Source organism: Apteryx rowi, unplaced genomic scaffold (genome assembly GCF_003343035.1).
Source record: "Apteryx rowi isolate R43461 unplaced genomic scaffold, aptRow1 scaffold_99, whole genome shotgun sequence".
Taxonomy (NCBI): Eukaryota; Metazoa; Chordata; class Aves; order Apterygiformes; family Apterygidae; genus Apteryx; species Apteryx rowi.
Window position 1 is genome coordinate 2,417,685 of NW_020451304.1, and position 18,609 is coordinate 2,436,293.

An 18,609-nucleotide genomic window follows, 5' to 3' on the forward strand; every position below is an offset into this window, starting at 1 on the left:
CGCTGCGGGAGGGCCCGTATACGCCCCCCCACACACACTGCGCGAGGGCACATATACATATACATCCCTCCCCCCCACACCCACACACTGCGGGCAGCTCCATATACATATACCGCCGCCCCCCTCCACACTGCGCGCAGCCCCATGTACAACCACCGCCCGCCCCAGCACAGCCGCGGGCCCCGGCGGCCGTTACCCCCCGGCTGGGCGGACCCCGCAGACGGCAGCGGCCCCCGGCCCGCTCCCTCCCCTCGCGCCCGCCGGCTCCTTACACCTCCATCTTGTCCCCGCGCGCAGCTGCGCGCTGAGGCCGCCCGCCGCCGCCGCCTGCCTGGGGTGGGACCTTCCCCTTCCCCTTCCCCTTCCCTTCTCCACACGCGCGCCGGCGGTGCCGCCGCCCGTAGAGCCACGGCGAGGGGGAGCGCTGGAAGGGTCGGGGTTGAGCTGAAAGAGGTTTTGGAGCCCGGAAGGAGGGAAAAAATGGAGGAAAGAGGGAGCGGGGGAAAAAAAAAAAAGAAAGCTAGCTGCATTGGCCGGGAATCGAACCCGGGCCTCCCGCGTGGCAGGCGAGAATTCTACCACTGAACCACCAATGCCGGTGCTGAAATATTTTTTCCCGACGGTGCTCTTCCACCTGTGCGAGAGCGCTTCCGCACGGATTCCACCCCTCTCGCATCTCACATCCACCTCAGCAAAAAAGTGTTTTTCAAAGCCTTCATGGAGCAGTAAATGACCTCTCGGGCTTTCACGAAAGTTTAAAACAGATGTGCCTGCCAGTCCCTCTGGATCATACAGAAAATTAGCATATAATGTAGAATTATAGGCAATAGATTCTTTATATCTTTAAAGGAAAGACAGATGGCACTTTCGCAGAACAGTAACTACTATGGACAGAAAGGTCAGTACAAAAAATGACACTTGGGGCAAAACATGTTCTGAAAATCTGTTTGGATTCTGAAAATTAGCCACCTTTAGATATGATGACAATGAGGAGAAAATTGTATTTTAGAGGTCCTTGCAACCCAAATTTCTAGCTGTGTGCAAATAGAACACTGTAAGACTGAAATAGTTGTGTAATACTTGCTTTCCTCCAGCCTACTGCAAAGGTTTTTCAACCCTTTTCAGTTGGAGACCCCTAAAAAAAGTGTCAGTGGATCCATGGGCCCCCTTCACATACACAGATTGTAGCACAGATGGAAATTAATTCATATTCCAGAATCACCTTTCATGGACTCCTTAGGAAAAAGAGCCAGGAGAAAGGTCTTCAAACTGCAGACTGAAAGCCATTGGTGTGAATCAGTGGATAGGATGTGATGGATGCTGTCCTTTTTCATGTCAGGATTAACTGACCTTGTAAATGGGCCAAAACTGGCACAGCAAATGCTCTGTAACTTCTCTGCCATGCTTCAAACCCTGCCTGCGAAACTGCTTAGACACCTGCTCCCAGCTAGGCCACAGGGAAGAAAAGAATGGAAAGGATGTCAGCTTGCTTTCAAGAATATACTTCCAGACTCTTTGTCAGAGTTTTGTTCTAGATCCTTGCCTTCCCCTCATCGTTCCCTTTAGATATGGGTTCAAAATCTTAAGCATATTTATTTTATTTCTCCTTGGCACCTCCTCTTTATCTCTCTGCCCCAAATCCAGTTTATCAATCAACTACATTTTCAGTGTTTCTCCAAAAGCTTCATTCCAGGCCTTTGCTGATATACTTTCTTAGAAGCCACGATGACCACGTCCCATCCCAGCCGCTGGGAAGAATAAGCATAATACACATGCCTCTCTCAATGGCTTTTGAATTTTTTTCCCAATAGAGACATATTCTTCCTAAGTATTTTCCAATGGAGACATAAATCCTGTTGGAAATTTCACAAAAACAGACCAGCCAGAAATCCACTGCCATCATGCCAGGGAGAAGGGGAATCTCTACGAGAGAGCTCATTACCCATAGCTACAGCTTGTCAGGAGAGGTGGGGTGATCAGCTGAGTTAACTTTGTTTTTAACTGCTGCGCTTTAGATGTTAGGCAGCTATGCTACACCATCCATAGGGAATGCAGACATAGGTTTTCTAAATGTGCTTAGCATGTCAACATTTTAAGCAGCGGCTTGTGACTGTAACCACTACGGCTGGTGAGAGAGGGGCCTCGGTATTAACTATTGAAAGCAGGGGGCCTAGTGATTGCTATTGAAAGCAGATCTGCATGGTATTTGTATTCTTTGTCATGAAAGATGTTTACTGTATTCAGCATTTTGCTGATCACCCTATAGTGTCTTTTTTTTCTTTTACATTCAAAATTCATTAAACAAAGTTGGTTTTTTTTTTAACAAAAAATGTCAGCACTGCCTCACACCAGTCTAGCTGACAGTGCATTTGACCAGCACTTTCAGTCTATAGAGCTTTTTTCTTTTTCTAAACCAAAATGACAGTTAAAAAAAGAATGTTTTTAAAGACAACACAGTGCAGCAGTTTGTCATCCTCTTTCTTTACCAGACTCAGTTTTTACAATTAGCCCTACTATGAATAGTGTATTTCTAGAAATCACTAAGGCACTCCTTCAGAGCTGAACTCCACATGTATTAGTCTCTTCCAACAAAACGGCACTCTAAAAGAAATAGTAAGAATGTGATCTTAATTACAAAAGCAAATACAAATAATGTTCTAATCTCTGAGGACATTAAAATATATTTAATTAAACCTCTCCATGCTGCAAAATGGGCAATTTACTCGCTATCTCATAGTACATCAGCTTGGAAAAGAGTGCAGCTGGTAATATTAATGTATGACCTACGTGTCGTGGAGGAGCGAGGGCTGGCTGCTCCGCACGGGAAGGTGAGCCAGGAGCAGAGCGCGATAATAAGGCTCGTCACCCTCACTTAGAGCTGTCTTCACAACAGCTTTTATCAGTAAAGGAGCTGACCTTGGACTCAGCCAGCTAAACTAAACTCTGACTTAGCCAACTAAACTCCTAGAAGGGGGATGCGCTGCAGGCTGTGAAACTGAGCCCAGGATGGAAAATAAATGGAATGTATGATACTTTTCCATCAGAACTTCCTTGGTGTTTAACTGTGGGTTGGGTTTTTAGAGGATAAAATTTCTATTTCACTAAGCAAATAAAAGACTGAAAGAATAAGACAGGAAAAGGAAGTGGAAAAACACCAAAACCACAACAAATAGAGAAGACAGTAATGATGAGAACACATTTCAGTGTGCATTAGAAGACCTATTTTGCAGTGCTGTTTCACTGTTTTTCCAAAAAAAAAGTTCAGCTCCCCAATGCCAAGCCTCTTTAAGAAATCCTATATCATCTAGAAATGGGAGAAGAGAGAATTAATAAATCTCCTAGATACAAACTAGGACAGGAGTTAAAACAACATACTACAAGCAAACTAATCCTGGTAAAATTTGTTAAATACACAGCGATACTGCTGACAGATGCCACATGAAAGCATACATCCATTACTATGTATAATATCAGGCATAGATTAATAAAAATAAGATCATCTGGTAACACCCACAAAAGGCTTCTTGCTTGCAAAACCAAATTTGGAGTCAAGGCATAGATTATGAAAAGGAACACGGCAGAAGTTCAACTAAATTGTCCCCCCTGAACAATACTCAGGTGCACATGGCTGCAGATTCATGTCCCAACCCTATCCCACAGCATCCAGTGGAACAACTGATTTCAATGGGAGCAAGTCCAAAATCCAGGATATATCATCACAAATACTTCATATGAAGTCACTGTGTTACCAGTCTTGGGCTAGAGCACTTGGGATCCTTCCCTTTCCCCCTTTTTTAGTTTGGGAAAGTCCTGTTCAATATCTTCAGACAGAAACACACACAATCCTTACACAGGTTGTGTCCCAACCTTGAGTCCCTATCACAAGCATCATGAAATAAAGATGCTTTCTGTATATGATCCATTCTGGTTATAGATTCAGTGCTTACTATTTTCCCAACACATCAGCAGTCTTCTGTTAAAGCCCAGAATAAGGACAAGGACACTCCTAAAGGATGAATGAGACAAGAAAAGTGGTATAAATGAGAGGGTTCAGAGTAGGAAGGAATGTGATAACAAAATGATCGAGCACTGTTTCCTAGTGCAGATGTCCTAGTGAAAATAGGAGAAGGAGATAAGTAGCAGAACTGAGAGAAGAACAGTAGAAAATGACAAGTGAGTCAGTTAAAGGGAAGAAAAAAAATGGGAACAGGAAAAGTGGATTATGCTCCCTGAGCTCCCTCAAAGGTCCGAACTGTGCAGATTGAAAAATATTATATTGTAGTAGCACACTTACTACGTCAAACCAGAAAGCAATTTGGTTTCTGTGGAGTGGCTGGAGTGAAGTCCTCCTTGTGTCTGGGGAGCTAATGAGATTTTGGTGCTGAGGAACAGCTTTGGGAGCTACTCTTCACGTGGCTGTCCTGTATTTTAAATCAGTTCTTTTCATCCAGGATATTTAGAGTTTGATGGGTTTAAGATATGGGCTATTTGTCAGGGCTGCAGGGCACTAGACCCAGAGACCCCATCTTACACTCTGTGCCCACTGCAGCACTGGCACTTCAGCCTGCATAATCTCAGCCCCACAGCCGCGGCCAGCTGGAGGAAGTCTGAGAGTGACCTGTGCGACTGGTGACAACGGAGAATCCCCAAAGCTGGACCTGCAGCATCCTTCGAAGTGTGGGGGGAAAGGCTCATCCACACAGGAACAGAAAAGAGCAATTAACTCCCATCTATTTTATTCTTGTGTGTTTGCAGGGGGGCAGCAATGGTGACAGAGCATCAATGATCCATCCATCATACCAAGTACACACACAAATACAAATTAGAGAGGGATGTTGGAATGAGACAACTCCTTCAGTGCAAGGACATTGCAAATGGTTCCTAGAAAAGGAGCTGACCTGTCAGTGAAACCACACAGATACCACCTTGGCTCTGCAGAGCAGTGCCTTAAGCTAGACCAGCAGGAGTATGCTCCCAAGCAAAGTGATGGCATCTCTCCCATCCCTGCACCTTGCCACAACTCTGCCTCAGATGCAACTTTTCTCCCTGATTTGCTAATTATGCCCTAGTGAAGCAGGAGCCAGGAGGAGAGGGGTGGAAAGGGTGGAAGGGAGCTGGGGGGACCGGAGCAGGGCTGGCCCTGGGGACACCCCGCCCCGGTGGGGCGGGACGAGCTGCCCGCCCCAGTCCGAGGCACATAAAAACCGGAGCAGCAGACCCGGGGAGCAGGGAGTGAAGAGTCCGGGCTGCACTGTGGAGCTGGTGAGCAGGGCTGGGCAGGCAGCGGAGGTTTCCATCCTGCTGCCATCGGGCTGGGGCGCTTGGCCTCTGGAGGGGAAAGCAGCTTGCAGGGGCCAGGGCAGCAGGCGGGGGTCCCGGGGTTGTGCCGGGGGACAGAGCTGAGCCTTGCTGTTCCACAGGTTGCACGAGTTGCGGAGATTGCTACGCACGCAAGCAAAACGTCGGCCGAAATGGCAACCGAGGTGAGGGTTAGCTTTACTTCTCTTACTGTACTTGTCTCTGGGGTGCACTGACAAATGCAAGCCGAATTTAGTTATAATCCCAGCAATGCAACCTACCATATTCATTAGAGTGCTTTTTTCCACCTGATCTGTTTTCCTGGAGTTTTAAATAGAGGAGGAAATGACAAAAATTTTTGATGCAATATTTCTGATCACCCACCTCTGATTCTGGTGAAAACCCACAGTAGTTAAGATATACTTAAATGCTTGTTCCCTGCTCAAGTGCTTACTCTCTAGCACTAGCCTTTAATTTCCCATCCCCAGTGCTGTTCTTCCCTGAGGACTATCTTCCCAGTAAGGATCTGCAAAACATTGCTTTTCTGACTCTGATTTTCAGCTCATATTGATAAAGCTGCTTTAAAAAAGATCACAAACACCCTGTGCCTACACTCTTACCCTGTAGGCTCTCGCCCACTGTCCTCTCTGGCATGATGGTTCAACAGGGATTGGCAGAGACATGGACACAGTTTCTAAAGTTACTCAACAGTGATCTATCTAACTGATAAAAGCCTGGCACAGACTAGCTTGCAACTTGCCCCGGGGCAGCTTTCTGCTGTCCATGGTATCACAACGTGGGGTTTGAGTCCTAAAGGCAGCTTGCCTGAAAACCCTTCTTGGAGTGTCTTTGTTCTTTCATTTTTTTCCTGAACATTTCTAATCCTGAAAGGTACTCAGACCTCCCCATTCTGGAGTCTGCGCCTCAGCCAGTTTCATGCATATTTTCTGCCAAAGCTTGCCAAGCACATCCTGGACTCCGGAGGTGCTTCAAACAGTAACTTCAAGCACTTCGTAATTACAGAAGTGTTTTAATGGACTGGCTTGCGTTGGCTCAGAGCTCTTCTGGCAATCAAAGAAATAGCTTCCTATCGCCTCCACACAAAAAAGACTCTTGATTCCAAAAACTACAAGATACTAGCTTCCACTGTATTCCTCACTGACCTGTTGACTTTTTTCCCCTTTACCAGMGGGTCGGGGACCTGCAGCTGCCTTACTAGACAGATCCATGCTGGTCCTGCACCACATGCCCATGTAGTTGTTTGCAGGGACAGGACACGCTCACTCCATAGTCCTGTTGAACTAAGCATCTTGGAGCACTCCYGAGCCAGACCTGACAGCTCAAGGGCTAAATGCTGTTGACAGTGACATGTTCCCATCTCTTCAACTRCTTGCAAAAGGTCCAAAAGTCCAGCAGCCTTTCTGGTCAGGGCTACTGCACTGAAACAACATGCCTGAGCATGGCCTCTGTTTTACTTCGAAAAAGAGTACATTGAGCATAAGATTTTTTTTAGGAGAATATATAAATAAACATCTTTAACTTGACTTTTAACTTCATTATTTTCAGGGGGATAAACATCTGGGAGGAAGATTGACTGGAAGCATGGATCCCATCATGGAGATTCTCAACTCCTCCATTGCTTTTGACCAGAGACTGTCTGAAGTTGATATCCGGGCAAGCATGGCTTATGCCAGAGCCTTGGAGAAGGCTGGCATCCTCACTAGACCTGAGCTGGAGAAGATCCTGAGTGGCCTGGAAAAGGTATTTATGTCCTTGGCAAGCTGTCCCGTCTACTCTGGCCTAGGTACAATTCCTGCACTAGCCCTGGAACCAACGGCAGCCTACCTGACAGCATCTCTGGCATCYTCCCTGATTTGCTTTTCTCAAAAGCATTCTTAAATATCCTCATGTCCTATTCCTTAGAGCAAGGCATTTCCTGAAGCCCTTTCCTGAAAGGGGGGGATGCTGCCCTAATCACAGGCCCCAACTGAGAGGCCCACGYGTACTGCTCCTCAGTACTCTCGGAGACACCCTGTGAAGTGCATCGATGCTCAGATTCCCTCTCACTAACGGCACCAGAGCCAGGCACTAGCTCTATGTGAACCAGCTGACAAGCCAGGCAGGAGACCCTGAGGCCCCAGCGAGCATTTCTGAAGCCCTGGTGCCTCGGAGGGCTGCACACTATCACCTTCCCTTCCACCCTTTCGCACTGAACATCCCCTCGCAATTCTTTCCCGATGAATTAGGAATGTTCTTTCTGAGCTGGYGCTTGGGATCCTTTTGTGTCTGGCAGCCTGAGTTAGTAATAGTCRATGCATAGCATTGTATAGGGGTGAAGAGCAGCCAGCAGCTAAGCACTTTTTTAAAATATCCATTGTTGCTGCTCACCCGCCGTGGACAATGGTGAGACTATACAATGTTTGTATAGGAAACTCTGCGTGTGCAATACTAAAGCGATGTCTGACATCCCAGCCCGCTTGCTCATTGCAGTGCTTAAGTCCTCCTATAGCCGTAACATTGCAGGATCAGCACAGGTACAGAGAGGAAAGGGGAATCCCACCAAGGGCACTACAGAATAACTGGATACAGCAAGCAGCCAGCCGTGGCCTGAAAGAACAGCAATGCCAGAGCCTGCGTGACACTGCGGCTTAGATTCCCACTGTGATGGCAGAAGTTGCTTTTTGTTACGGGTACCTACAACCCCCACGGGCAGCAGGGAAACAGAGTGGCTGACGGGTGTTTCTGCTGGTGTTTGTTTGTAGATCTCCGACGAGTGGTCGAAAGGAGTCTTTGTGGTGAACAAAAGTGACGAGGATATCCACACTGCCAACGAACGCAGACTGAAGGTTTGGGCCCTCTAACCTCTCCTTCCTGCTACTCTGTAGCTAGCTCTGCCTGACCTTAAGCGCACGTGCCTCTGTCCCACGGTCAAAGAGCTCAGCACCTTGTGGCACTGAAACCCCAGGGGCACAAAAAAGTGTCTCCAAGACCCCTTTTGTGGAAGAAACGCTCTACAAGCGTAGAACCCACACTTGTCCCGCCCCAGAAGAGATCCCACGGCTACTTACAGGATCCTAGAGCTCAGTCCTTCCAGGCAGGCCGGGTCTTGCTCTCCCTGGGGGCCTCATGCTTACAGTTCAGAGATGCTCATAGCAATCCTCCTCTGGTCCTCAGGAGCTGATTGGAGATATTGCTGGAAAGCTGCACACTGGAAGAAGCAGAAATGATCAGGTAGGCATACAACCAGTTGATTGCTCCTTCTCTACACCTCCCCTTCCTCAGTCTCAGAAGGCCACGAATCAGAATGGGCTCTGGTCCTCTTTCTGGAGAGCAAGACATAGTGACTTGCACTTGTCATAGTGACCAAAGACACAGCTGATAAGAGGGGAGATGTCCCTCCCATCAGGCTCTCCGCTGAACACTTTGGTCACAAGGTATGTCACATTCCACTCTGGCTGACCCTGGCCGATCTCGTCCAGGTTGTGACTGACTTGAAGCTGTTCATGAGGAACTCCATCTCTGTGCTRTCCACTCACCTGCTGCAGCTCATTAAGACCCTGGTGGAACGTGCTGCCATGTAAGTGCTTTCCCAAGGCCACAGCCTCAGCCCTTCTGCGGGGAGGAGACTTGCAGGCTTCCTCTTTGACTGACACTGATCGGGGCAGCAACCTGATCTGCCTCTCCTTTCACCTGCAGGGAAATTGATGTTATCTTCCCTGGCTACACTCATCTGCAAAAAGCTCAGCCCATCAGATGGAGCCAGTTCTTGCTCAGGTAACCATCTCTCATCCTTCCCTGCTGCCCTGTAGCAAGCCTCCTCCATCCCCAGGGCCCTGCTCAGCCTGAGCCTACAAGGGCATCATCCTCTGATGCAGCAGCCAGGGCTGACACACCAAAGCCAACCTTGCAAGCTGCAATTGCAGCTGCCCATGGTCAATACACCTTGGTTCTGACCCCACAGTCAGATGCTTGGGGAGGAAAGYGTGACATTTCCTGACTTCAGATGCCTCATCTCTCATGTCCTTTCCTAGCCATGCTGTTGCACTGACCCGTGACTCTGAGCGCCTGGGAGAGATGAAGAGGAGGATCAATGTCTTGCCCTTGGGAAGGTAAGGTCTACATTCTGCCTAATGCTTTTGCCTCACCCCGCTCTGCAAAATGCCTAAGGGGCAGACCCTTGCCAGCCCTGAACCTCAGGCATTTGTATGCAATATATGGTGCAGAGCTCAGAGGGCGCAACCCTTGCTACTCTCCCAAGAGACAGGTGCCATCTCAAGACTGACATACCCACTAGGGAGAGGCTGTTCTTCTACCTTCTCCTTGAAAACAAAAACTAAAAGGTTTTCATCAAGGAAACCTGCTCCTGGGTGCAAGAAACTTCTGGTTCAAAGTCCAGAGTTTGCTCAGCCACAGGCCATGCAGTAGGGAGCAGTGTGACACCACAAGGAGCCGTGCAAGTCTTAGGATAGGTTCTTCCCTGCCTCCTAGAGCTCAGCTTTGGTTGGACTGTGCAGGATGTCACGCGTGACTTCTGTTGCTTTCTTCCCTGGCAGCGGTGCTCTGGCTGGCAACCCACTGGATATTGACAGAGAGATGCTGCGCAGCGGTAAGTGTCTTCCGATGACTGAACGGCAGAGGTCTAGCCCTAGTATCTCAGAGGGAGGGAAACATTGACACRTTGTCCTGACACTAGTTGGAGATGTACTGCGGCACCTTAACGCAGGGATGGAAAGTAATAAATGCAGCTCCCAATGACTCTGTAAGGCCTTGTCTTGGAGCCRGAGCCCTTGCTTCCTAAGGCTCTTTGCTGCAAGGAGACAGCTAATGCTTGCAAGGTGGGAGCAGAGACACAACCACCTCTGCTGCACCCCGGCAGCCTGGGGCAAATAACAAGGCCCCAGCTCAGCATAACACTCCAGCAGGCCTGTGTCCCTCGGACTGCTCAAGGCCTTACCTGCATGCTGGCACAATCTGCTGCATTCGAGCTCCAGTCGTGCCACGGCTGAGCTCCTCTGTCCATCTCTTTCCTTACAGAGCTGGGCTTTGCATCCATCAGYCTGAACAGCATGGATGCCATCAGCGAGAGAGACTTTGTGGGTGAGCACAGCTCTAGTACTTCTTCCCTTCCTCATTTCAGAACCGTGCTTCTAAGACCTTCCCTGTTAACCTGATTTAACTAGGGAACTGAAATGCCTCACTGGGAAGAAAATATACAGTCGCTTTGCAAGTATCTAAAGCCTACCTTGATTAGGACACATACCTCATTCATAACTGGCCCAGCTAACAGCAATGCCTGCTTACCTAGGCTGAGTTGCTCAGTCATTCACACTAAAGAAGATTGAAACCGTATATGAAGCAGCAGAATTCCTTTTCCTAGAGCAATACACAGTGGTCCTGCCACAACTAAGAAAACCTCAGCAAAAGTTCTCCCAAGTCTCCAACTCCAATGTCTTTAGCCTTTCTGGCTTTCACTGAGGCATAAATTACTTCATATGTTTATAGCCCATTAAGGATTCTGCCCTTTGTGAGTGTTCCTGTACCTAAAGCTCCCTAGCTTGTCAGCAAAGGCATTTATCACCTCCTGATTTCCCTCCTTCTCTGCAGTGGAATTCCTCTTTGTTGCCACCCTGATGATGACCCACCTTAGCAGGATGGCTGAAGATCTCATCATCTACAGTACCAGCGAGTTTGGCTTTCTGACCCTCTCAGATGCCTTCATGTAGGTTTCTGGGTTCCCAGGCAGAGAGCTTTTCCCTCACTCTCTCCTCCTCAGTTATCCCCACCTGAAGAAAACAGATGGCAGTGATGGGGCTCCCTGTTGCACAAGGCTGACACTAGAATTAATACCCTAGGGCCTTTACAGGCTGCCTTTATGTAAAGGTACCTTAAAGGTCACCACTCCTCTTTAATGACTGTTTTTTACTGATTCCGGTAACTTGCTGAAATCTCCCCAGCCACTGCTGGCAGGTTCGGGCTGTAGAACAGCAGGCAGAGAGAGCTTCCTCCTCTGCTGGGAATTCCTGCCAAAGCCCTTCCTTGAATAGCCGTGATTTGCAATCCCAGCACCCTTCCTGTTCCTCAGGGTGGCACAACCTCAACCCTCCCCCTCTCTGAGGCCACAGCGTCCTCCTCAGAAACACTGTTAGTCTTGCCCGTTGATGCCACCTCTAGAGGGGTTTGGGGGGAAGCCTCCTTTTTTCTTCCTCTTTGGGACACAGCTAAGGGCAGGACTGTATGGGAGCTCCACACAAGCCTCTAAAAATGAAGGCTCAGCTCTGGGAAACACCTTTTTTTTCAGCGCTACCAGCAGCCTGATGCCTCAGAAGAGGAACCCCAATAGTCTGGAACTGATCCGCAGCAAGACTGGACGTGTGTTTGGACGGGTGAGCCTGCTAAAGAAAGAAGTGGAATGGGGGAATGACTCAGATTGGGGCTAGTACAGTTTCAACGGGGAATGAGATCAGATTCTTTTCCTTCTACCAAACTCCGAATGCCCAGAGAGATTCCTTAGGTTTGCCTTTCCACAAAATCTGAGCACTTAGAGTAAATCTTGGTGGGTGCTGAGCTCAAGCAGTCTTACACTAGGTTCCTGAGGATTCATTGAGGCACTCATTAAAAGTGGACTAATTAGTATATATTAACCATAAAGATGGCAACATTTACATTTACCTTTATGTGGCACTTTATCTTATGTATACATAAGAAGATCTTATGTATACTGTGACTAGTTTGTTGGGAGATTAGATGCCAGAAAAAATAGCTTGAGCCACAGGACATCGAGTGGTGTCTCCCGTGCACCCATCACAGGCTGGCAGGGCAGTCAAAAATGCACAGATGACCAGAGCACATGCTCAAGAAACAAAGTACTGCCTCAAGCAATTGCATTAAGAGGCTTTCGCCGCTTATGGGAGACAATCCACCCTTCTAAAAGCAGCCATGGAAAACTGCACTCTTCTCATCCCCTCACCTTAGTAGCATCCTGCAGGTGAGGAATTATCACCTTTCATCTCCAAGGCTCTGTGTAAAGAAATGTGCCCAGTCTTGGCTTGGGATCACTGCTGGGACAACATGCATCTCCTCCTATAGCTAAGTGCCTTTCCTGTTCTTCCCTGCAGTTTGCCTCTATTCTCATGGTTCTCAAAGGACTTCCAAGCACCTACAACAAGGATCTGCAGGTAAAACAAATATTTGCTCTCRCTCCATTTCTCTGAAAAGACACAACTGTCTTCTGATCTGCAAGCAGTTCTTGCCACTAGCTTTCCCTGCGCGGGACCTGCTGGGGTGCAGGACACTAAAAAAGGGGATAAGGCACTGCACGCTCCAGTTCACACTGCAGCCCTCAGGGGAGCCCCTCAGATGTCAGCACCTGCTCTGCTGGCCACGCTGCTCAGGCTGCTGGGCTTTTTGGCTGCTTCAGGTTCACTTACTGCAACTTCCACACATCTRTATCATCACACAGGAGGACAAGGAGGCTGTCTTTGATGTGGTGGACACCCTGACTGCTGTGCTCCAGGTTGCCGCTGGAGTCATTTCTACCCTCCAGGTAAGGCTTCGGCCTCTCGTTACTGAACACGCTCTGTTCCTGCTTGCATCCACAAGGATGCYGTTCCTGATGGACTGACACAGGGAAGTGAGCTCTAGCCTGGTCCTAAGATGAAAATTCCTCAGTCCCGCACTCATCCGGGGCTCACTGCAGCCCCTTTGTCAGCTGCTCAGATCCACTCTGCTCTGGGGTCCCGTGGGGCGGAGGGCCTTGCAGAGCCAGGTCCCTTCCAGATGWAGTGCCCTCACTGTGACARCWAGYGTGTCCCCAAGCAGGAGCTGATGGTGATGTCTCCCTCTGATCCTCCTCTCTGCAGATCAACAAGGRGAAKATGGAGAAAGCTTTGACCCCTGAAATGCTGTCCACTGACCTGGCTCTCTACTTGGTTCGTAAAGGAGTAAGTATCAGAGGGAGACTCTGAGCTGTGATTTCTTTAGACCCACAGTACTGCTCAGTGAGGGCCTGAGATGAGGCCTTCTGTTCTGTTCCCAGGTGAGCATCAGTCTGGGTCAACAAACACGAGAGCTGCAAACCCATTCTTTACATGTATCCCAAGTAGTGGAACTGCTGCTGGGTGGACTTGATAGTAATTTACAGCTGGAGTTCTACCTCCTAACGCCTCCCCTTTTCACACCCCAGAAAACCCAGAGTCAGACTGCATTGCCCTAACTCAAAAGCAAACAAGCCAAGCAACCCAAGAAAGAGAGCACATCCGTCTCTGCCTCTGAGTCTGCGCTCCAGCTGCCTGGTCACTGACTGTTGCCCCTGCTTCTTGTTGCAGATGCCATTCAGACAAGCCCACATTGCCTCTGGGAAGGCTATCCGCCTTGCTGAGACTAAGGGCATCACCATCARTAATCTCACCCTGGAAGACCTGAAGAGCATCAGGTTTGTATCATCATCATTTGCCACACTTCCCCTCAAAAGGCAGGAATCAGCCTGCCTCACTAGGGGCTTCACTTGTGGTGTCCTTCAGAGAACCCCTGAATCCTCCTGGCCTCAATATCAGGAGTGTGACAAGGGGACAACACCGCTACCATTCAGCTCGAGCAGGGCAGGGGCAGCAGGTAGTGGGGAGGGAATGGAAGAGACTCATGCCCTGACCCAGAGGCGCCAGCCCTCCAGAGGACTCCAGCTCCTAATTTCATTGCTTCGCCCTGAAGCAAATCCTTTGCTCCCACTGTCAGGCACTAGCAGTGCAGAATCAGGGCCACACAAGGCCTTTCCCTTTGGAGAAAGGCTCGGGCTCCACTCCCTCACCCTCTCTGAAGCCAGTGAGCAGGTAAAGCCAGCAAACAGCACCCATCACTCTCTACTCACTCCTCTTCTCTTTGCCTCCACAGCCCCCTGTTTGGCAGCGACGTCTCCCAGGTCTTCAGCTTCATCAACAGCGTGGAGCAGTACAGGGCCCCAGGAGGTACCGCCAAGAGCAGCGTGACTGCCCAGATCGAGCAGCTGAGGGAGCTGATGAAGAAGCTGAGGGAACAAGCTTAGAGTGTGGGGAGATATCCCATGTATGAAGTTTTGTGGTTATCACACTGATCTGGAGTTAATAAACACCGTGGTGTATTGYAGTTCACTGAAACTCCTGTCTTGCGTACTTCTTCTAGGGGCAAGATTGAGCTGGGCCACTTCAGCCCTCATGAGGCTGGTGAAAGCTTCATTGGTGTGAAACGGTTGGGGTGCAGGTTCACTGGTGTGAAATGGTTGGGGTGCTCTCCCTCTGCCTGGCAGGGCAGCTGCTTTATGGGGCATCAAGAGGGGCTGGTAGTCAGGGAGCAGCAAGAGTGTCTGTCTAYACCAAGAGACCTGCGGATGTATGTCCGGGGGGTGGATGCAGCGCAAACCTGGCTCCAGCAGTGCCAGAGCAGACTACACAACGTGCTGAGGGAAGTTTGTGTGTGTGCGCAAAGCAAGACTCCCGGGAATACATCTGCCAGACATGCCACAACTCCAGCTATYGCTGCCTGCCTTCTGTTTCCCACTCAGCCAGTCTGCTTGCCTTCTGGGAAGAGGCATTAAGTGGCCAGAAGTCTCCTCACCACCCAGCGATGAAACTTGCTTAGGCTGAGGCAGCACATGGCCAGCAGGTGATCCCAGCCCATCACAAAACCACCCKTGGCTCTGGCTTATACCAAAGCACAGCGGTTGTGTGGTTCCAGGACAAGCTCTTTCCTCTGGGTGACTCAGGCTTGCTCTGCCTCCAAGCTAGCTGAGGGCAGAGCACTTGGAAAGAGGCCTGCCATGGYTGGCTGCCTCTAACAAATCATTTACCCTCTTCCCTCCTCTCCTTACAAAAATAAAATCTGGACAAAGAACAGGGAAAGCCTTACTTGACAAATGAAGGGGCAGAAACTTGCTGTCTTTCTTATGGAGAAAATAATTGATTACACAATGCTTGAAACATCACCCCTCCCTTATTACTCTGCTGTCAATTCTGGATGAAATGCAACTGCTGCTTGATTCAAAGGCAGAGAAGGAACTGTTGTCTATAGGGAAGATGGGGCATTTTTCATTAAACATTAGACCAGCTTGGCCTTAGCACCAGAGCACTGTGGTGCCACTTTCCATGGACAGTTTCTTTTCTGTCACAGCATTATGAAGCTGGTGATTTTGCTCAGCACGCTCCCCTCCATGCTGAAGCAGCAACATGCTATTGACTCCGACTACCACAAGACTCTGTATCACAGGTAGGGCATGGCAGTAACATAGGCATTGCCTCACTACGTTTAGATTAGGGGCTCTAACATAAACAGTGCAAAATGTAAATCTCCTGCCAGTAATGAAGTGCCTCACAGACATAAAGTGCTTTCACCCTACCTTTGTAGCATTTGTGCTTTAAGAATGCAGAAGCACCAGCAACAGAAACTTCCCGTTCTTCAACAATTCCTCTCATCCTCAGTCTCCCCTCATTCTGGCCCTAAACCAGATCCATTCTTTGGCATTTAAAGAACAGCACATTTACATCACCATTCTACAAAGCTCCTTTGTGTTTGCTCTGTGGCTTACTGCAGTGTTTCTCTTTTGGCAGTTGTGTCTTACTCTCCAGATAGGTTAGCTGTAGCAGGGGAATCATTTACGCACACTTAGCTGAGAGGAGAAGGGAGCAGGAGAGGGAGAGATGACACCAATATGCAACACCAACCAGAAAAAGGGACGTCTCCTCACCCCCATCTCACAGTTTTCTTTCCTCCCATAAACTTCCTTTATCTGTGCCACTTTCCTCCTTCTCCCTTCTCTCTCTGTTTGTATCTTCTAGCTCCTGCTCAGTACCTTCACAGGCCTCAGCTGACTAGATTTCCTCTCGCTCCCAGCAGCAACAGTTCAGCACCTCCGTGTCCAGTGCTGAATGATACCATGCCCTGTCAAACAAAAGGAAAAATGGGGCCTTAGTAGATTATCACATCTTGGTCTCCTGCTTAAATGAATAGTTCATAATCACTGGTATTTCCCACCCATCCACCCTTTTCTTAAATTATAGAATAATTCAGATTGGGAGGGACCTGTGGAGGTCTCTGGAGCTCCACAGACATTACAGGGAAGCATGGACCAGAATATCTGCAGACTTTCACCATCACTCTACTATGACTCATTGCAATCTGAGTTTTTGAGACATCATCTGTCATCACAGGAAGTTCCGGGTAGACAGAAGGATCAGTGGCTTAGGACACTACTCTGAGGCGACCTGGGCTTAAATCCCTGTTCCATCACAGACCACAGGAAAGACACTTAAGCCAAAATTTCAAAACTTATTTGGACACCTAGAATGACAGAAAGGTGTTGAAAATCTCATATATGACTACATATTTCTCATTGGACACCCGGCAGATGCCCAACCCTGCACAACAAACACTGCACAAAGTAGTAAATGCTTTCCTATGTCCCTCTTCCCTTCCCCCCTGCAAAAGATATCTAAGCTACCTTCACACTCTGGAGAAATCCCACTGAATATTTTGGCTCCTAAATACATTGCTACGCCTGGTCTTTCTATCCCCCAATTCTCTATTAGAGAAGTAGGGCTAATGACATTTCTCTGCCTTCACAAAATAGTTGTGAGAACAGATGAACTGTTTGACTGCAACGTCCCCTGCAGGTAGCATGGATGAATTTGAGATAGCAATATCCAAATGTGTCCATGTAGACTAGCAACCTCTTTGCCAGGGGTGACACAAACTTACTGTATTGTGATCCTTCAGCTACTCTGATGCCTCACATTACAGAGGCACACACAGAGTGGAAAACATTATAAAGAGGCCTGAAAGTAATGGAACAGAAACTGGAGCTTTCATTGTTATATTTAACCATTTAACCATTTAAATATAGTCAATATACAGAAATCAAAGCTATCATGTATCACACATACATAGGGTGATTAACCATGTGAAAACACAGATGATAAAGTAAATACAGAGGAGTTTTGATAGCGCCACAGAAATCACATCTTCCCTTTTTTTAGCCCTGCGGGTCAAGAATGAGGTCTCTCAGGGAGAAGTTCCAGGACTGGCTGGGTGCCCTCTAAGCCCTCCTGGCTGCAGTGCCTTGGGTATCCCCCTTCCCTTTCTCACTTTGGGCAATTTCTGTTCAGTATCTTCAGACAGATGGATGTACAGTCTCTGCATGAGTTGTGTATGTTCCACACAGCCAATCTTGAGCCCATATCACAGACACCATGAAATAAAGCCTCTCCCTGTATATGATTCATTCTGAACATAAATCTGGTACTTACTGTTTTGCCAACACCCCAGCAATGTCCTGTCAAAGCCCAGAATAAGGACAACAATGCTCCTAAAGAGTGAACAAGACAAGAGAAGCAGTAAAAATGCAGGACTTCAGAATAGAAAGGAACCTGGTGACAAAATGGTTCAAAGAGGTTTTCCTGGTGTAGACATCATGATCCCCTGTTGGCCTTCAGGCCTGGAAGTCTAAAAGGAAACAGGGTCATCATGTTAGGAAAATGGTCATGAGGGGAACTCTTCAGACTCTTCTCAGCATTGTCCACTGGCAGGACGAGAGGCAATGGGCCCAAATGCAAACACAGGAAATTCGGTATTAATGTAAGAAAACGCTTTTTCACTATGAGGGTGGTTGAATACTGAACAGGTTGCCCAGAGAGGTTGTAGAATCTCCATCCTTGGAGATATTCAAAACCCAACTAGACATGGTCTGTGGCAATCTGCTCTAGCTGACCATGCTTGAGCAGGGGGGTTGGACCAGACAGTTTCCAGGGTCCCTTCCAACCTCAACTATTCTGTGATTCTATGGGAAATCTTTTAGAGGTGCTGCATTAAAATAGTTAACTATAAAACCAGATAAAGAATCTGAGCCTTGCTCTGGAGTGATCCTGAAGGTAGCACCCTGGAAACCCAGCTGGAAAAGATACTTGCTCATTCAGGCTGGAGAGTCAAGCCTGATGCTAGCCTTGTCACTCTTCCTGTGTCCACTCTGCTAAAGAAACCAGCACGCTCTAATCATGCAAAGATCCTACTGCACCTTAGATTTCATCTTCAACTCAGAAAAGGGATGAGTAGTAGGACTGAGAGAAGAACACAGAAAAGACATGTGGACGAGGTCCTTCCAACCTGAATTATCCTATGATCCTATGAGAACAGGGCTGAGTAAGGAGAAGAACCCAAATGAGGACAAAAAAGATCAGATATGTTTCCAGCACTCCCTCAAAGGCCTTGGCAGTGCGTAGAGAAAATATGGCATAGTTGCACAGCTCCGAAGGCAAGGCAAAAACCTCCCCAGTGCTGGTGCTGTGGAGTGGC

At 48.3% G+C, this 18,609-nt stretch overlaps 2 protein-coding genes and 1 non-coding gene across 3 annotated transcripts in view; 1 reads left to right on the top strand and 2 right to left on the bottom strand.

The window, feature by feature from the left end:
- Positions 1 to 482, bottom strand: part of CRCP (CGRP receptor component) — a 34,100-nt gene extending 33,618 nt beyond the window's left edge. Inside the window, exon 1 of the mRNA XM_026055256.1 lies at positions 273 to 482. Within this exon, the coding sequence (XP_025911041.1) occupies positions 273 to 280 (8 nt within the window). The 5' untranslated portion in view covers positions 281 to 482. The remainder of the gene's footprint in view (positions 1 to 272) is intronic.
- Positions 483 to 525: 43 nt separating this feature from the next.
- TRNAG-GCC lies at positions 526 to 596 on the bottom strand. Its single transcript has one exon. It is a non-coding gene; the product is annotated as a tRNA-Gly (tRNA).
- Positions 597 to 6,757: 6,161 nt separating this feature from the next.
- Positions 6,758 to 14,426, top strand: ASL (argininosuccinate lyase). The gene is made up of 16 exons (XM_026055331.1): positions 6,758 to 6,784; positions 6,865 to 7,059; positions 8,061 to 8,144; positions 8,473 to 8,529; positions 8,778 to 8,875; positions 8,995 to 9,072; positions 9,330 to 9,407; positions 9,852 to 9,904; positions 10,333 to 10,395; positions 10,903 to 11,017; positions 11,597 to 11,681; positions 12,414 to 12,473; positions 12,758 to 12,841; positions 13,158 to 13,238; positions 13,623 to 13,729; positions 14,185 to 14,426. The coding sequence occupies exons 1-16, from the start codon at positions 6,758 to 6,760 to the stop codon at positions 14,333 to 14,335; spliced, it is 1,416 nt and encodes a 471-aa protein (XP_025911116.1). The 3' UTR covers positions 14,336 to 14,426.
- Positions 14,427 to 18,609: the final 4,183 nt, after the last annotated feature.